This window comes from Acartia tonsa, chromosome 15 (assembly GCF_053477335.1).
Source record: "Acartia tonsa isolate MP-2025a chromosome 15, ASM5347733v1, whole genome shotgun sequence".
Taxonomy (NCBI): Eukaryota; Metazoa; Arthropoda; class Copepoda; order Calanoida; family Acartiidae; genus Acartia; species Acartia tonsa.
The window spans coordinates 25,560,314-25,578,466 of NC_137274.1; the positions used below are offsets into that span (position 1 = coordinate 25,560,314).

The 18,153-nt window shown below is 35.6% G+C and overlaps 1 protein-coding gene across 4 annotated transcripts in view; it reads right to left on the reverse strand.

Annotated features, from left to right (window-relative positions):
- Positions 1-712: 712 nt before the first annotated feature.
- The window catches only part of LOC145307473 (uncharacterized), a 28,752-nt gene continuing 11,311 nt past the window's right edge, over positions 713-18,153 (reverse strand). For 2 of the 4 annotated variants that reach the window (XM_080149921.1, XM_080149918.1), the window contains exons 10-25: positions 17,581-17,696; positions 16,079-16,140; positions 14,726-14,783; positions 14,363-14,460; positions 14,018-14,092; positions 13,069-13,165; positions 12,688-12,800; positions 9,928-9,974; positions 9,222-9,359; positions 8,557-8,723; positions 8,015-8,098; positions 5,272-5,326; positions 3,773-3,855; positions 3,365-3,497; positions 2,398-2,583; positions 713-833 (exon numbers count right to left, since the gene is read on the reverse strand). In XM_080149921.1, coding sequence (XP_080006047.1) covers positions 2,450-2,583; positions 3,365-3,497; positions 3,773-3,855; positions 5,272-5,326; positions 8,015-8,098; positions 8,557-8,723; positions 9,222-9,359; positions 9,928-9,974; positions 12,688-12,800; positions 13,069-13,165; positions 14,018-14,092; positions 14,363-14,460; positions 14,726-14,783; positions 16,079-16,140; positions 17,581-17,696 — 1,460 coding nt within the window. In that variant the 3' untranslated portion in view covers positions 713-833; positions 2,398-2,449. Of the gene's footprint in view, positions 834-2,397; positions 2,584-3,364; positions 3,498-3,772; positions 3,856-5,271; positions 5,327-8,014; positions 8,099-8,556; positions 8,724-9,221; positions 9,360-9,927; positions 9,975-11,296; positions 11,343-12,307; positions 12,354-12,687; positions 12,801-13,068; positions 13,166-14,017; positions 14,093-14,362; positions 14,461-14,725; positions 14,784-16,078; positions 16,141-17,580; positions 17,697-18,153 lie in introns of all 4 variants that reach the window. The other 2 variants (XM_080149919.1, XM_080149920.1) reach the window with 2 other exon arrangements.

Genomic DNA, 18,153 nt, shown 5'->3' on the forward strand with positions numbered 1-18,153 from the left:
TTACATTTTTCCCCCCAACCACATATTTTATATCCCCCCCCCCCCCCCATTTAGCAGGGTCAATTATGCAGAATATACACCCCTGTAATTTTGGACTACAAATAAATACAGAAAAAAGGGTGGAAAATTAACTATTGATCTTCCATTGATTTATAAGGGAGGGGGGGGGGGGTGTTGAGAGAGTTCTGCACCTTTGCGTAAACAGTGATTATAGGCTTTGTCTTAGGTGTGGGAGAAGAGCACCTGAACCTGGAGGCCAAATCCAATTTCTTTTTAAAATAGGGAATCTACATGCCAAAAGAAAACTTTCCCCCCTAATAATCTTAAGACAAAGCCTATAATCAATGTTTACGCAAAAGTGTCAAAACTCCCCCCCCCCCCCCACTTACTGTATATTTTGAAAACCGGGAACAAAGTATTAAAAAAAATGCCCCAATTAGATTAAATGCCATAAAAAATACATTAGGTATTTTTTTACAATAGTTACAGACTAATAGCAGTCCAACCGCCAAGCCTATATTATAAAGGGAAAAGTAGGTTGCGGGTAAAATCTGTAAAGGTTGTGAGTTTAAAGTGAAAAACAGTAGAAGAACGATAAAAATGTTAGCTTAAAATTTTTTTTTTGTCATTAGGTAGTTCTTTTCAATAAGAAATACACATATTTAGTGAATGTTATCATTCTAATACCTACTATTTTTAAGCCTTAAAACACACACTTTTACGGATTTTACCCGCAACCTACTTTTCCCTTTAATTCTTAGAATACATTAGGTTGTGTATTAGGGTTGGCAATCCGTCCAATTATTGGGTCAGATTCGGATTTTTAGAAAAATCTGCCCAAAAAATAGCGGATTAATTCGTGGATTGCGGATTCTTGATTTTTTTTGTGGATTGCTGTTTTTCGGATGGTGGATTCTACCAATATTTTAAAAGGTCTTTTTGGATATTCTAGCACCTATAGCGGCCATTTTCTAAGCCTAACTTAACCTAACCTAACACAAACATTAAAAGCTGCTGTGAAATAAAACTTTGAATACTACACACCATTTTATCTCAATGCCTAGGGTAAAGCGGGGCGATCTCGGTTTTGAGGTGAAGTCGGTATTTTTTTGACCACCTTCATTAAATGACATTTTTTTCCATGTTCTAATCGACTGACAGAAAAAAACATAAAATCAAATTTGTTTCTTATTAAATTGCCTACAAAAAAGTGGAAAATGAAATTTTTGTGAGATGAATTTTGAGGGTACTTATTGGGTCTTAAAGTCGGACGACAAAAAAATTTTTTTTCGATTTTTTTGCTTCGGTCGGAAAAACGGTAAGTTGGACAAAAACTGGTAAGAGCTAGAGCTTAGACGTCTTCAGGGGACTTATTAAGAATCTAATAGGCTATCCATTTCCGTTTAAAACTTTAAAAAAGCTTGTATAGTTTTTTCTTAAATAGACTAAAAGTGAAGCGGGGCGAATTCGGTTTTTTCACTTTTTATACTAACTTTTTCAATTTTATATAAAAAAGTGAAATTTTCGAAAAAAAAAGTCAAATTTCTCGTACTTAGAAAAAAAAAAAAATTTTTGTAGAAAAAATTGTCCGATCTTCATAATTTTTTTTGTGAATGCTCTTTATTACATTTAGCAACTTTAACCTTTAGGGCATGCTGTAATTAAATCAATATGTCATAGGTTTTTTGAAGCTGGAAAATCGACCACAGATTTTGCCAAACTTTTCTCATTTTTTCAACTTGATTTTTTTAGGAAATTTTGCTAATAGAACTAATTTTTTTTTGGCCAAATCTATTCAAAATTGCCTGAATTTTAAGGATCAGGCCTTTAAAGTCATAAAAAGTTATTTTTTCTAGTAGTATTTTTATGTTTTTTATCAAAAAAATTTTCGAAAAAAAAGTCAAATTTCGCGTACTTCGGGAATTTTTTTTTTTTTGGTAGAAAAAATTGTCCTATCTTAATAAAATTTTTTGGGCATACTTTTTATTACATTTAGCAACTTTTACCTTTTGGGCATGCTGTAATAAAATCAATACGTCATCGATTTTTCGAAGCTTGAAAATGCCCTACCGACTTCGCCTCAAGGCGGGGCGAAGTCGGTGCCATTTTAGAGATCAATTTTGACAAACTTCCCAAAGTCCTAGGTTTACGTCCTTTTAGGACCTGATCGACTTTTCCGAGATCTTTCTACTGGTCTTGGTCCCATTTAAAAAAAATAATTTTTACGATTTGCAGGTTCAAAAAACCGAAAAAAAGACCGAGTTCGCCCCGCTTTACCCTAACTTATTTTTTTTCTGTCACATTTTAAATGTCATAAAACTTAACAATAAGAATCCAAAATTTCAATTGCGGATTCGGATTCAGGGTCCAAAAATTGGGCGGATTCTGATTGCCAACCCCTATATATATTTTTTAACAATCATACAAAAATAAAGGAATTATGAACAATTTAGCCGCCATTTTTATTTTCAGCTGTTTCTACCCGATTTTCCCGCCTTAATTTTTTGCCGCCATTTCTTTTCAAATATTGGATGTCGTCTTCGCTGGTGGCGGCCTCTTGTGAGCTGTTGGTGTACCTTTGTCCTGCAATAATTAAATAAAAGAGGACTATCCACGAACGAGAGCACATGATTCTAAGTACCTTCCAGCATTGATCCTAAGTATTTTCTTTCAGAATATAATAGGTCACCATATATTATTAATATATTGACGAGAAAATTTATGTTTCACCATGTTTTTTTAGGTATTTTAATTGATTTTGAAAACTTTTATGAAACTAATTATTTTAATAAAATGGATACTTGATAATACATATGCGAATACTCGTGTTATATAGATTGTAAATTAATCCATATTAGCATTAATTTAAACATAACATATAAGATATAGTAAATGTGCTTTTGACTTTTTTTAATTTTTATCATTTGACAACATGGACAATTAAAGACACCCCGAACTCAACAAAACGTTTGATAGAATTTTAACGAAAAATGGTGGACATTTTTTTACTTTTCTTCAACTTGAAGTGGTGAAACATAAATTTTCTCGTCAATATATTAATTATTAATAGTGACCTATTATATTCTGAAAGAAAATACTCAGGATCAATGCTGGAAGGTACTTAGAATCACGTGCTCTTGTTCGTGGATAGTCCTCTTTAGTAGCAAAGCCTATCTCTTAAGGGTGGTGATTATTTTTAATGGAACAAAAATATTACTTAATCTCACCCACTTACCATTGACAGAAATTAATAATCAATATCTCATTTTCTTCATTGACATGGGGGAGTTTTTTATCAGAAAAAAAACTTTTCATAGTTTTTAACAAATTACCTATGCATTTTTTGGCAAATCAGTTAACTTACTTTGGTGGGGAGGTTTAGTACCAACATTTGTTGCTGTGCTGTGATTGGTTGTTGGGGTGACTGTATTTCTTGAGCTGTGATTGGTTGTTGTGTTTGTTTTCATATTCGCCACAAGGTGGGATGGTATAGAGTCCTGAAATAGTATACTTAAACTAAGGAATCTTCAGGGATGGGGCTATGGGGAAATAATAAAGTGCATAGCTGATATGGTTAACATGTATATTTAAGTTTTTTAAAGGTCGAAGGAAGGTTCTTAACTTTTTCAGGGTTTTCTTCCACCCTCCCCAAAAGAAATCACCCCTGACAAAATACAGCAACCCTAAAAAAAATTTTCATGCTATATAAGGTGCCCCTTGAGGCTGCTTATGAGGGCATAGCCAATGGTAATGAATAAATGTTGGTGTTCACCTCTTTAACTTGAATAAGCTGAGTGTGTATAACTTCACAGTCAATCTTCATCATGGCAATTTTGTCAGGGGCCAGTTGGGACTCTGAAATAAAGGAAACATCAGAGAACCTAATATGTTACCTTGGGGCACCCCAATTCTAGACTCTTCAATAAAGGAATCATTAGGGTAAGGGAGGAATGAAGTCTGAGCTGGATCTTTAAATCATTTTAGTGGTAAGCCAGATCGGGGTGAGCCAACTTTCCACCAATGAGAGCACAGCATTTTATGAAATGCCGCGCTATGATTAGCTGAAATACGGCGCACCCCGATCTGGCTCACCACTAAAATGATTTAAAGATCCAGCTATGGTGTTTTTTTTCGTTTTTTTGAAAAAAAAAGAGGGTAAATAGTTATTTCTCGTATCGTATCATAAACGGTTTTCCGCGGATATAGAATGTACAATTATAAGTTTAAAACTAGTTTTTTTAGCCCCGTGGTGCTGAAGGCACCGGCTAAAAAAAATAGTTTTAAACTTATAATTGTACATTTCTATATTCGTAGAAAACTGGATATAATACGATGCTAGACATAGTTTTTTCGTATGGATGAGAACCGGTTCCTATCCACCGGATTTGAATGAATACGAGAAAAATTATTATTCTTAAATGAAAATCCTAATAGGTCCTAAGTGGACCTTATCCTAGGATTTTGGAAAGTTTTTCAAATTAGACCTAAAAAATTATCCGACTCCGCACCGTCTCAAGGCGAAGTCGGTGGTCGATTTTCAAGCTTCCAAAAACCTATGACATATTGATTTAATTACAGCATGCCCTAAAGGTTAAAGTTGCTAAATGTAATAAAGAGCATGCACAAAAAAATTTATGAAGGTCAGGCAATTTTTCTACAAAAAAAATTAACTAAGGGAGGGGGGGCGAAAGTGACACTTTTTGAAACCAAAACTAAAAGTCAACAAAGGAACTCAACTAAAAAAAGAGTTACAGGTCTGAGATTTTGCATGGCAGTTGCTTTATAGGGGTAAAATATGGAACTGTGAAGAAACGGCGGCGCAACCGCCGAAAACCGCCGTTTCCCGCCGAAATTTTTTTTTCCTTTTCTCGGCGGTTTTCGGCGGTTGCGACACCGTTTCTTCACAGTTCCATATTGTACCCCTATAAAGCAACTGCCATACAAAATGTCAGACCTGTAACTCTTTTTTTAGTTGAGTTCCTTTGACTTTTAGTTTTGGTTTCAAAAAGTGTCACTTTCGCCCCCCCCCCCCCTTTTTTCAAAGTACGAGAAATTTCACTTTTTTATAGAATTTATTGTATAAAATTAAAAAAGTTAGTATAAAAAAGCAAAAACCGAGTACGCCCCGCGCCAGAAAAGGTCATTTTCTGAAGAAAAAAAAATAAACAAGCTTTTATAGTGATTTCAACGGACATGGATAGCCCATTGAATGCTTATTAAGTCCCCCAAAGACGTCCGTTTGCCTCTGACTGTAAGGTCTGGCTAACTTACCATTTAAGGCAAGGGTGATGGCTGGCAATAACAAACTCATTCTTGGGCGCGCAACCTGAAATAAAAAAACAGGATGACAACATCCAAATAAACAATGGTAGGACAAACGAACATTAACACTTTTAGAGTGTCAGAACTGAATAATCAGAATATGATAAGTTGAAACATACTTACATTTATAGGACTTAATTATAGAGATGCTTCGCTTATAACATTATAATTTGTTGTCCTAGGAATTAGTTTTACAAAAATAAGATTAAAGAAATAATCATATCACATTAAAATTTTATGTTAAAAAAGTTAAAAATAAAAAAAAAGTTTAAAATGGATGTACGGACATTCCGGTAATGATTATGTAGTTGCTACGATTTCTAAATCGTACCTAACTACTTCAGAAATCACCATGCAAAGTTTAAAATCAATAAGACAATTCTAACATGCCTAATTAACGAAAAGAGGTAACTGTTACAGACTGACGGACCAACTCTAATTATAGAAAAGCTTCGCTTTTAAAAAGTGATAATTCTTTTTGCATTTTCTGTATAGTTGTGTGCAAGTCAAATGCGCTTGTTAGGTCAAACTGTTCTTGGTTATGGCCATTTAAAATACATATATATAAATTTGGTTATTATTAAGAACAGTTGGACTTAAAATACGCGAAAAAAACGAAACTCTTAGGATTTGCCAGGATGGGAGGGGATCATGAATTGTTAGAACACAGGTACCCAATATTTTCATATTCGTTGGCTTAAAACCTTTAATTTAACTGGTACCAGCAATGAAATGTACATTTATTTATCGGCCATTGTCTTATCCCTTCAAATCCCTGAGTTTTGTATCTATAACAAGTAACAAGTAACTGAAAGTAACAATAGAATGCAATATCACAAGCACCGAATTTTTGGATGCCTTTTTTGACCTGAAAGCCAACACTTTTCGACCTTTTAAGAAACCAAATACTGATCTCAGCTACATAAACTCGAAATCTAACCATCCTGCTAACATCAAGAAAGAAATTCCCAAAATGGTTTTAAGTAGAATTTCCAAACTTTCAAGTTCAAGAGAGATCTTTGAAGCTGAGAAAACACCTTTCAAAAATGCATTGAATTCAGCTGGCTACAATGATGACTTCACCTACTCACCCAACCAACAACGTCATCCTACTACAAGGTGCAGGAGAAGAAAGGTTATTTGGTTTAACCCTCCTTTCTGTCAAACAGTGAAAACTAATGTTGCAAGGAAATTCTTACTACTGATTGATAAACATTTTAAGAACACACCTCTTCAACAGTACTTCAACTGTTCTACAGTTAAAGTGTCTTATTGTTGTATGCCTAGCATCAAAGCCATCATAGCTGGACATAACAAATTCTTACTTAAAGATACAGCTGCTGCAAACACTCAACCTGCAAGATTGTGCAACTGCCGTGGTGGCCAAGCTGTGTGTCCCGTTGGAGGCCAGTGCCTGAAGTCTTCCTTGGTCTACAAAGCAGAAGTCATCAATGCAGTCAAACCTGCCACATACATTGGCCTGACTGGTAACACTTTTAAAGAAAGATTTACTGGTCACAAGTCATCCTTTAACAATGCCAATGCAGAGCACAAAACCAGCCTATCATCCTTCATTTGGTCATTAAAACGAAATCAAACTAATTTTGATGTTAGACGGTCCATCCTGCAGCAAGCACCAACCTACAACCCTAGCTCCGGTGCATGCAAACTCTGCAACCTAGAGAAGGTGAAGATCATGTTCAACAATGACGTCACCATGCTCAACAAGAGGTCTGAGATCAACAGCAAGTGCAGACACAGAGATAAGTTCCTTCTGATTGAACACCTGGCTGCTAATGATACCTGATACTGCCGTTTCAAGATTGTTTTTTTAAAATTATGTTTATTTGTAATTTCAATATTTTTTAAAAATCCTCTAAATTTAATTGAAAAAATCTATTAATTCTTATATTATCGTCAGTATTAAATTGTAACTGAAGATTGCTTAATGCATGAAACATGATGTTTTACAAATAAACTTTTGTTCATTCTATGTGGACTATATATATCTCCATACTTATTAGTTCTAATAGTGTGTCGAGAACTCTGCATTTTCTCCGTTGCTGATGTATCTATAATACAAAGTAGCTTGATGTCTGTCCGTCTGTCTATCCGTCCCTTAAGATCTCGGTAACTACTGAACCGATTGGATTTTACTCTTTACAGAATATACCTACTGGTCCTGTGGTGGTTTTAGGCTATTTTCTTGGGTGATGGGGAAATTAGTTCACATAAATTTTACTTCATTTTTTTTTAATTACCTCAGATAGTATGACTGAGAACCGGTTCTAATCCAGCGGAAATGTTACTGACGTTGCTGTTGTTACTATAGTGGCAGGTATTATAGACATCTTTCCGCGGAAAGTAAGACAGAAAACCGGTTCTAATCCAGCGGATATGTTACTTACCTTGCTGTGGTTAGTATAGTGGCAGGTATTATAGACAGCTTTCCGCGGATAGTATGAGACAGAACCGGTTCTAATCCAGCGGATATGTTAATGACCTGGCTGTAGTTAGTATAGTGACGGGTATTATACACAGCTTTCCGGGGTAGTATGACTGAGAACTGGTTCTAATCCAGCGGATATGTTACTGACCTTGCTGTGGTTAGTATAGTGGCAGGTATTATAGACAGCTTTCCGCGGATAGTATGAGTGAGAACTGGTTCTAATCCAGCGGATATGTTACTTACCTTGCTGTGGTTAGTAGCGGGAACCAGCAAATGATCTCCACTGAATGAAACCACATAGAAAGTGTCATCACGGCGTTCTATGTCCTAGAAAGAGGATACATATTAAAACTTTGGGTACCTTTGTTAAGATTTGATTAGTTAGTTCGTAATTATTAGTGTTAAATTATTATTAGTAATTTTTTCTTGGGGCCAATTCTATTGGGAGGGTGGTGATACCCTCCTCAAAAACAGTTATAAACCTTCCTGGAACCTATGAGAAACTACCCTGAAAAGTTGAACCAGAACTGTTCAGTGGTTTGCGAGATCCTTTGGTACAGACATCCTGTTACTTTATCATTAGGAAATGGTGGTTGCGCCCCTAACATCTAGGGATTCTATATTCGAAGGTGTATATATATAATATGGAAAGGCACAAAAAAAGCCTAAAACTATACCCAAACTTACTCATAAAAATAAAATAACCTATAACATTAACCATTTCAGTACTTATATGATTTGAAATATTTGGCGGGAAAACTAAAAAATTTTGCGGGAAAACCAACCTCGAACAGAGAAGAGAATGTGTGACGGTGCGGGGATGAGTCATACAGGCTGATGCTCTGCTGCCGATGGTGCCCATTTGCGGCGGCTGCTGCGGCTGCGACCTGACGGCGGGAGCCGCCGCCATATTGGTATCCACCGTCCTCAACCAACATGGAATACACTGAACCTTAATTAAAAAAACTTTAGGAAACTGTCTATGATACAATAAGATTTAATATCTCCTTTCCATATCATGGAAAGAAAACAAAGTAGCGTTTTTTTTTGGCAGCGCCGGAAAACAGCCTTCCAACCACGTAGGGGGGGGGGGGGGGGTGGTGAAAAACTAAGGAGTACTGAAAACTTTTCTTTCTCTCCATTTTTCCCTCGCCTTGGCCAACAATATGTGGGAGGGGTAAATAAATGAGTAAAATAAAAACCACTGAAAACAACAGAGAGGACAATGGGCTGTTTATTACACTAGTCCCCAAAGTTTTATAATAACGTTTTTTCTTATTTGGTAGGTTAACAACTTTGGGGACTTGTTGAATTTTAATTGGTTGTTAAATTGAGTGTTTAAACGTTTCAACTACTAGTTATAATCTACAGAAGAAGATATTTCGTGTATAATTATTGGGGATGTACATCAATTTATAGGCCATTGTCTTATCCTTGATTAATATCCTACCTATCATATTGGGCTTTATATTGTGGCGCTTGTTAATTCCCAACAATGGTTTAGTCGTCTTCTTTTTCTTCTTCTTACTCAATTTTGGAGGATTTTTGGTGGCGGGGATTCGGCGATTTTTTTCTATTTGCTTTTTTCCTTAGAACACAGAATAATAATTGAGTTTCACATAATCATTCAAAACCTATTAATATCCGGTGGATTAGAACCGGTTCTCATCCATGTGAAAAATTATGTCTAGCATCGTCTTATATCCAGTTTTCTACGAAAATCAAAATGTACAAGTATAAGATTGAATATTTTTAAAGCAACATCTCGGGGCCTAAAAACTGGTTTAAGTTTACAAGCCTATTATCCTTATAATAAAGTAACAGAATGTCTATCTGTCTGTCTGTCTGTTTGTACCAAAGGATCTTGCTAACCGCTGAACCAATATGATTCTCCTTTATATATTGCTAACCACTGTAAGTTCTACATTTTTGTGGAAGTTTACAAAAACATAGGAAATCAGATGGTTTTAGACTATTTCATTTTTTAACCTAAATTTTGAGAAGTTTTATCAATTTTTAACATTCGTGGAAAATTGTCTCTAATATAATGCTGTACATGAATTTTAAGTATGTCAACTTACAACCTGTTCTAATCCAGCAGATACTTATGGGTTTCAAAGCCAAATTGAAAAAATATTTATTTTATTATTCTTTGCCTTCGTCATGTTGAGCAGCAAATAATCCTCTCAGCTCGTTGTCCAGTCTGAAAATAGAATAATAAGAAATAAGGTGGGGTAGGTATTATTTTAAAACCGTTTTTTTTAACGATGTTCTAAACGTTTGCAAAACAAGTTTTGAAAAGCAAAGTTGTTGCTTATTGCATTATTTCATTTGTTACTTTGACAGATTTTTGACAGACCACCCCGTTTATGATATTTTTGTCCTCAAAAATTAACCATGAATAAGGAAATTTTATGTGAATAAGCTATTGTTTGTTCCGGCATTAGTAGATTTCCAGTATTGCTTCAAAACCGATCAATATCCGCTGGATTAGAGCCTGTTATCAGCCCTACTATCCGCATATTGTCCGCGCAGAGCTGTCTATAATATTATGCTATAAATAAATATATAAAACTCAGGGCTCTAAAGAGATAAGACAATGGTCAATGAACTGATAATAGAATAATTAGATTTACAGCATAAGTCATGTTTTCTTTCCACAGCAAAGCGTTATCCTAAGAAATTTGACTTAATATTGCTGACTTATTTTGCGAATGAAATGAAAAAAAATAGGGTTGGCAATTCGAATCCGAATCCGGAATCCGCAATTTTTGGACGCAGATTAGCAGACAAAAACTAAAAACTTATTTCTTAACTACAAGTAAAATGGTATTGGTTGGTAGCTTCAAAGTTTTTTTTGTATTTAATTTTAACAGTAGCTTTTCATATTATTACTTTAAGTTAGGCAAGGCTAAGTAAGGGTTAACAAATGGATTAATTCGCAGATTTTTGTAAGAATTTAAATCCTGCCCAAAAATTGGGCTGATTGCCAACCCTAGAAAAAATTACTGCTCTTTCAGGCCAATAATGGTCGTATTATGCTCCTGCGCTGTTCCTATTGGTCAAAATATAAGAATTTTTAATCATCTAAACTTTTTAAATTTATTGGGAATGGGGTATCAACTACACCAACTACCGAAGCCTTTAGAAATAACTAAATAGAAGTATATAATATGTTACAATAGACAGTTAATATAATGTTAAAAAGATAGTAGACATACGGATTTAAAAATTGATAAATAGAAAGAAAGACAGATATAGACAGACAGACAGACATAGAGACAGACAAACAAACAGACAGAAAAAGATAGACATACAGACATACAAGCACACATGCATATAGACAGACACAAATACAGACAGACAGACAGACAAACAACATTCATAGACAGACAGACAGATAAATAACTAATTGATTCAGTCTTATTAAAAACATGGGACACATGGCTGAACCTTTCTCTTATGAGGTTAAATTTGACAGACAAACAAACAGACAGACAGACAGACAAACAGACAGATAAATACCTTATTGATTCAGTCTTATTAAAAGACATGGGGCACATGGCTGAACCTTTCTCTTCTGAGGTTAAAGAGGACTATCCACGAACAAGAGCAAGTGATTCTAAGCATCTTCCAGCATTGACCCATAGTATTTATTTAGTAAATATACTAGGTTTATGTTTAATATTTGCTTTATTGACCAAAAAGTTAGGTTTCACCATGTTTGAAATGTTAAGCATTGTTTGGTGCAATATCATCGAATGTTTTGATGAGTTCAAACTGTTGTTTAAAAGCTTTGACACAAAAGTGTATTATTGTGATTAAAAATGTATATTTAAAGACATGGGGCACATATCGAAACCTTTCTCTTCTGAGGTTAAATTTGACAGCAAACAGACAGACAGACAAATAAACAGATAGACATACATTCATAGACAGACAGATAAATACTTGATTAATCAATAATTGATTCAGACAGACAAATACCTTATTGATTCAGTCTTATTGAAAGACATGGGACACATGGCGGAACCTTTTTCTTCTGAGGTTAAGTTTGACAGACAGACAGACAGACAAACAGACAGACAGACAGACAGACAGACAGACAGACAGACAGACAGACAGACAGACAGACAGACAGACAAATACCTTATTGATTCAGTCTTATAAAAAGACATGGGACAATTGGTGGAACCTTTCTCTTATGAGGTTAAATTTGACAGACAGACAGACAAACAACATTCATAGACAGACAGACAGATGAATACCTTATTGATTAAGTATTATTAAAAGACATGGGACACATGGCGGAACCTTTCTCTTATGAGGTTAAATTTGACAGACAGACAGACAGACAAACAGACAGAGAGACAGACAGACATACAGTCATAGACAGATAAATACCTAATTGATTCAGTCTTATTAAAAGACAGGGGACACATGGCTGAACCTTTCTCTTCTGAGGTTAAGTTTGACAGACAGACAGACAAACAGACAGACAGACATACATTCATAGACAGACAGACAGATAAATACCTAATTGATTCAGTCTTATTAAAAGACATGGGACACATGGCGGAACCTTTCTCTTCTGAGGTTAAATTTGACAAACCGACAGACAAACAGACAGACAGATATACATTCATAAACAGACAGACAGATAAATACCTAATTGATTCAGTCTTATTAAAAGACATGGGACACATGGCGGAACCTTTCTCTTCTGAGGTTAAGTTTGACAGACAGACAGACAGACAAACAGACAGACAGACAGACAGACCTTATTGATTCAGTCTTATAAAAAGACATGGGACACATGGCTGAACCTTTCTCTTATGAGGTTAAGTTTGACAAACAGACAAAAAAACAGACAGACAGACACAAACAAACAAACAAACAGACAGACAGATAAATACCTTATTGATTCAGTCTTATTAAAAGACATGGGGCACATGGCGGAACCTTTCTCTTCTGCTGAGGTTAAATTTGTTGCAAGATTTTCTAAATCTGACAAATAATCATAATCAGCCTGAAAAAATAACAAGGATGAAAATATCTATCTATCTATCTATTTATCTGTATATTTATCTGTCTATCTAGCTATCTGTATATTTATTTGTCTATCTATCTATCTTTATCTAACTGTCTGTCTATTTATACTTTCAGATTGTCAATCTGTTTCTGTCTGTCTGACTGTTTGTATGTCTATCTGCCTGTCTGTATATCAGTCAATATGTCTGTCGCTCTGTGTTTGTCCATTTGCCTGTCCATCTGTATGTCTGTAATGCTTTCTATACCTGCCATAAGAGAGATCTGCCAGCTGCCTGTTTCTCATGAATAAGACTGCTCCCCACCCCTCCAACACCACTAAGGTCAGGGCTTGTGTTCAGTGAACTAAATATCAATCAATCAATTAAAATATTTATCAATCAATTTATCTATTGATCCATTTAGTGATGGATCAATCTATCAATCAATCTATCCATCGATCAATTCATCAATCAATAAATCAACCATTCAACCAATTCATCTATCAATAAATAAATCAACTAATCAACCAATTTATCAATCAATCAATAAATCAACTATTCAAACAATTTATTGATCAATCAGTTTACTGATCGATCAATCAATCAATCATCCAATCAATCAACCAATTTATCAATAAATCACTATTCAAACAATTTATCGACCATCAATCTATTTATTGATCAATCAATCAATTATTCAATCAATCAATTAATGAATCTATATGAATCCATCAATGAATTCCTCAATTAATCAATCAATTAATTGCTGTGTAAAAGATGATTTTACAGCAATACTTTGGAATAAGATATCTCAAAAAGTATTAGAGCTAGAAAAATGTTAGAGACATTTTTAGAAAGCTCCAATATCTGTCAATTCTACTGTAATGTGAACGAATTTGCATGATGAACATGAGCCAATTAAGACGATCAAGGAGTTTTGGTGAAGAAACTCTAAAAATAAAACTGAAATTTGATCCCCAAAAGTAATTTTTTTTTTTAAATTTTTTACTATGGGAAGGTACTAATTCAATTTAGGGAAAGCATGTTCTGAACTCACCATAAGGTCCCAGTACATCCTGTATAAACCGTTTCTAAGGTTTTTTTCTAACCTAAAAGCCTTCGGGTGGGGTGTGATCAATCTATCAATCAATGTAAAATACCCGAGGTTTTCTGGCTGATTTTTGATCACATGACAAAATGGCTGACATCAAAATACCTGAGGTTACTAAAGTTAAGTCCCACAAGGAAGAGAATACCAAACAGGGCCGTGGCTTTCTTGGCGTGCACAGTACTGAAATATATCCGCTGGATTAGAACCGGTTCTAAGTAATACTATCCGCATAATATCCACGGAGAGCTGTCTATAATACTATGCTATATATATATATATATATATTAAAAATATTGGGATCTAATGGGATAAGACAATGGCCAATAAATTGATGTACATTCTAGTGTAATAATCAGCACATTGTCCCCTCTATCTCTTATTTTGGATACAGACCTGCCAACACTCTTATTAAAAAAGGGTTAATTTTGTTCATAATCATTGGGAACTGACCTGTTTCCAATATTTGTTGGCCAAGAAAATTTCTCCACCTCTAGTTGTGACACTCGTTCTTGTAATCTGTTATTCTCCAGACGTAGCAGGTTGTTTTCCTAGATATATGGCCTGTATGAAAACAATGTGTGAATACATATTACTGCATTCTTCTTACATTTAAGGAAACTGAAAATTACATCTAATATAATCTAGTGGGTAGATTAAAAGACAGATATAAAGACAGCTAGACAGACAGACAGACATACAAACAAACAGACAGACTGATAGGTAAACAAACAGACATAAAGAAAGTTATAGACAGACAGTGTTTGTATATATGTCAGTATGTCCATCTATCTGTCCATAAGTGTATGAACTAACCTCTGCCAGAAGTTTGAGCTGTTCCTCCAAAGATGTCACATATTCCTTTTTCTTCTTTCTACCAGTGAGAGAGGGGACAATGGGCTATTTATTACACTAGTCCCCAAAGTTTTATAATAACATTTGATGGGGTAATTTTGTGGATCATCATTGGGGGACGTACAATTCAAAATAACAAGTATCAACAAATATCGTCATGTTTCCAGAGCTGGATCTTTAAATCATTTCCATGGCGCGCCAAATCGGGGTGAGCCAACTTTCCACCAATGAGAGCACAGCATTTTACAAAAAGGCCGCGCTGTGATAGGCTGAAATTCGGCGCATCCCAATTTGGCGCACCATTGAAATTATTTAAAGATCCAGCTTAGGAATCTAAAGGGATAAGACAATGGCCTATAAAATGATACATAACATATATCCTTAATGATAAACAAAATTACCCCTTCGAAATAGATTAAAATTAGTGGTTGAAACGTTTGGACACCTGTAGATAAAAAAAACTAGTAGTTGAAACGTTTAAACACTCAATTTATCAATCAATCATAATTCACTTTAGTCCCCAAAGTTGATAAGTTAACGAATAAGAAAACGTAGTTATAAAACTTTGGGGACTAGTACACGTAATAAACAATTATGGGAACCTTAGTTAAATTTTGATTGGTTGTTTCCATTAGTTGGGTGTTTAAACGTTTAATCCCCAATGATGATACACAAATTACGCCTTATGTAGAATACAATGAGTGGTTGAATTGCTTCAATTGCCCTCGATTGGACTATAAATTACACTGGTACTCAAAGTTTTGTGACCATAGTACCCAAGTTTTATAACCATGTTATTTTAATTCGTTGACTCGAATATTTTGGTACTTCTACTGAATTTACCCAACAAGGAAGGGGACATTGAAATTTAAATTGCTTGCTAATGCTAATGTCGTATGGGTGAGTTGCACCTGGACTGAACAGTCAACTTGTCAACTCAAGGCCAGACTCTTGGTCCTTCACCTCATACCCGTGGTACAGTACATTGCAGACAACCAACTCTCTGTGATGCACGACCTTTGTCTGAGAAGTCCTAACTGTGCGTGGTAACGAGTTGCGCCTGTTTTGGGCCAAGGCATTCCCCCCACTCTAACTATTCACGTCGCGCATCTGACATAGTAGCAGTGGGAACCATTTTTAACGTCTTTAGTTATGACGCGGTGTCGGACCGAGATTCGAACCTAACACCTTCCCGACGACGAGCGGATGCGCTACGTGTTGAGCCACGGTCGCGGGTGAAATTTAAATTACACTGGTACCCAAAGTTTTATAACCATAGTACCCAAAGTTTTTATAAGCATGTGCCCTCCATCCCTGGAAATACAGGCGCTCTCGCGGTTTTTGATCATTCGCTGCTGCCGCTTCAAATTCCGTAACTGAAAAAAAATAGTTTTTTCTTAGAATTGGGCCGGATACTTTTTTGGCCGGATACCGGATATCCGGCTGATTTCCAATGCCGGATATCCGGTTCCGGCCAAATATCTGGCAAACGTTCGATATCCGACAAATTACCGGATATCAGGCCGGATAACCGGATATCCGGCGTCAAAAATCAGCCGGATATCATGTAACCGGATAGTTAAAATATCCGGTATCCGGCCGGATATTGGGCCAGACCGGATATCTGGCCCAACCCTAGTTTTTTTATCACATCGTATTATAGACAGCTTTACGCGGTTACAAAAATGTAAAACTATCCTAATATATAAAGTAGTAAGTTTTTTTTGGGTGTAGTGAAGGATCTCGCTAACCGCTGAACCGATAAGGTCCTCCTTAACAGTGAAGCTAATTTTAGGTCTTGGGATGGTTTTAGGCTATTTTATCCTTATAAAAAGTGTGGGTAGGTATGGTTTTCGTCTATTTTTGTGCCCTTCCATATTCCTTCGAATATAGAGCCCCTAGATGCTAGGGGCGCAGCCGCTAGTAAGAGTAAATTCAGTGTATTTTATCCCCGAGGTGCCGCTAGATTAGAACCAGTTCTCAGCCATACTGTAAAATATTGTTTTTGAATCGTATTATAGACAATTTTAACAAATATTAAAATAAAAAACATAAAATTAATACCTAATAATTTTAGTTTTACAATTTTTTTTTACTTTTTTTAGCGGGGGGGGGGGGGGGGTTGGTGGTAATTTTTTTTCTAGAGACCTCTGCTAAGTTACTCTGCAAAGGAGAACCATATTGGTTCAGCGGTTAGAGAGATCCTTCGGTACAAACAGATACACACAAAGATCCTGTTACTTTATTATAAGGACTAGTGGTTTCGGCCGAAAAGGTAATTTAACAAAACAAATTTGGTACCTAAAAAATGAAATCAGTAGGTAGGTATATTCCCTGAAGAGTAGAGCCCAATCGGTTCAGTGGTTACCGAGATCTTAAGCTTCAGACAGACAGATAGAGAAACAGACAAACAAACAGACAGATAGACTTCCTATTACTTTATTATAAGAAGATAAGACTAACTTCTCAAAAGAGAGAGGGGACAATGGGCTGTTTTATAATAACGTTTTCTTATTCGTAGTTGGCCTAACCACTTTGGGGACTTTTAATGGATTATTATTGGTTAGTTTATGAATTTGAGTGTCCAAACTTTTTAACCACTAGTTGTAATCTTCAGACGGGGTAATTTACTATAGAATCATTGGGGGTGTACATCAATTTATCGGCCATTGTGTTATCCCTTTAGATCCCTGCGTTTTACAGAGATTTATCACATCGTATTATAGACAGCTTTCCGCGGACATTATCCGGATAGTATTGCTGAGAACCGGCTATAATCCAGCGGATATTAATCGTTTTAAAATATGTAGACTAACCTCTTCTGAATTGTGAGCAATAGTTGGTGGAGCTGCAGGACGCGTCACGTGACTTTGGGTACCCGTCGTTGGGATCAGCTGATTTTGGGTACCCGCCACCGGGTTCAGGTGAGGTACTGAGGTAATTTTGGTCTTCTTTACTTCGTTAGGAGGTTTTAGGCTGTTTTTTAAAATAATGGTTGGTTTTTAGGCTGTTTTAATAAAGATATTTGGATTGTTTCAGGCTGTTTATTTAGTATTTGGATGGTATTAACCTGTCTTTTAACCACATTGCGATGGATTTAGGCTGTTTTTAAACCATATTGCGATGGTTTTAGGCTGTTTTTTTTAAAAAATATTGGGATGGTTTTTAAAAAGCATTGAGAAAAATATTTTGAGTTCTCTTTATTTTATAGGTATTCTTTTTTTTCCACTTCCCATATATTTTTCTAGTTTTTTTTTATGTTTCATGTTTTCAGAACAACCCCCCTTTAGCAGGGCTCAACACGTAGCGCATCCGCTCGTCGTCGGGAAGGGGATAGGTTCTAATCTCGGCCCGACACCGCGTCCTAACTAAAGACGTTAAAAATGGTT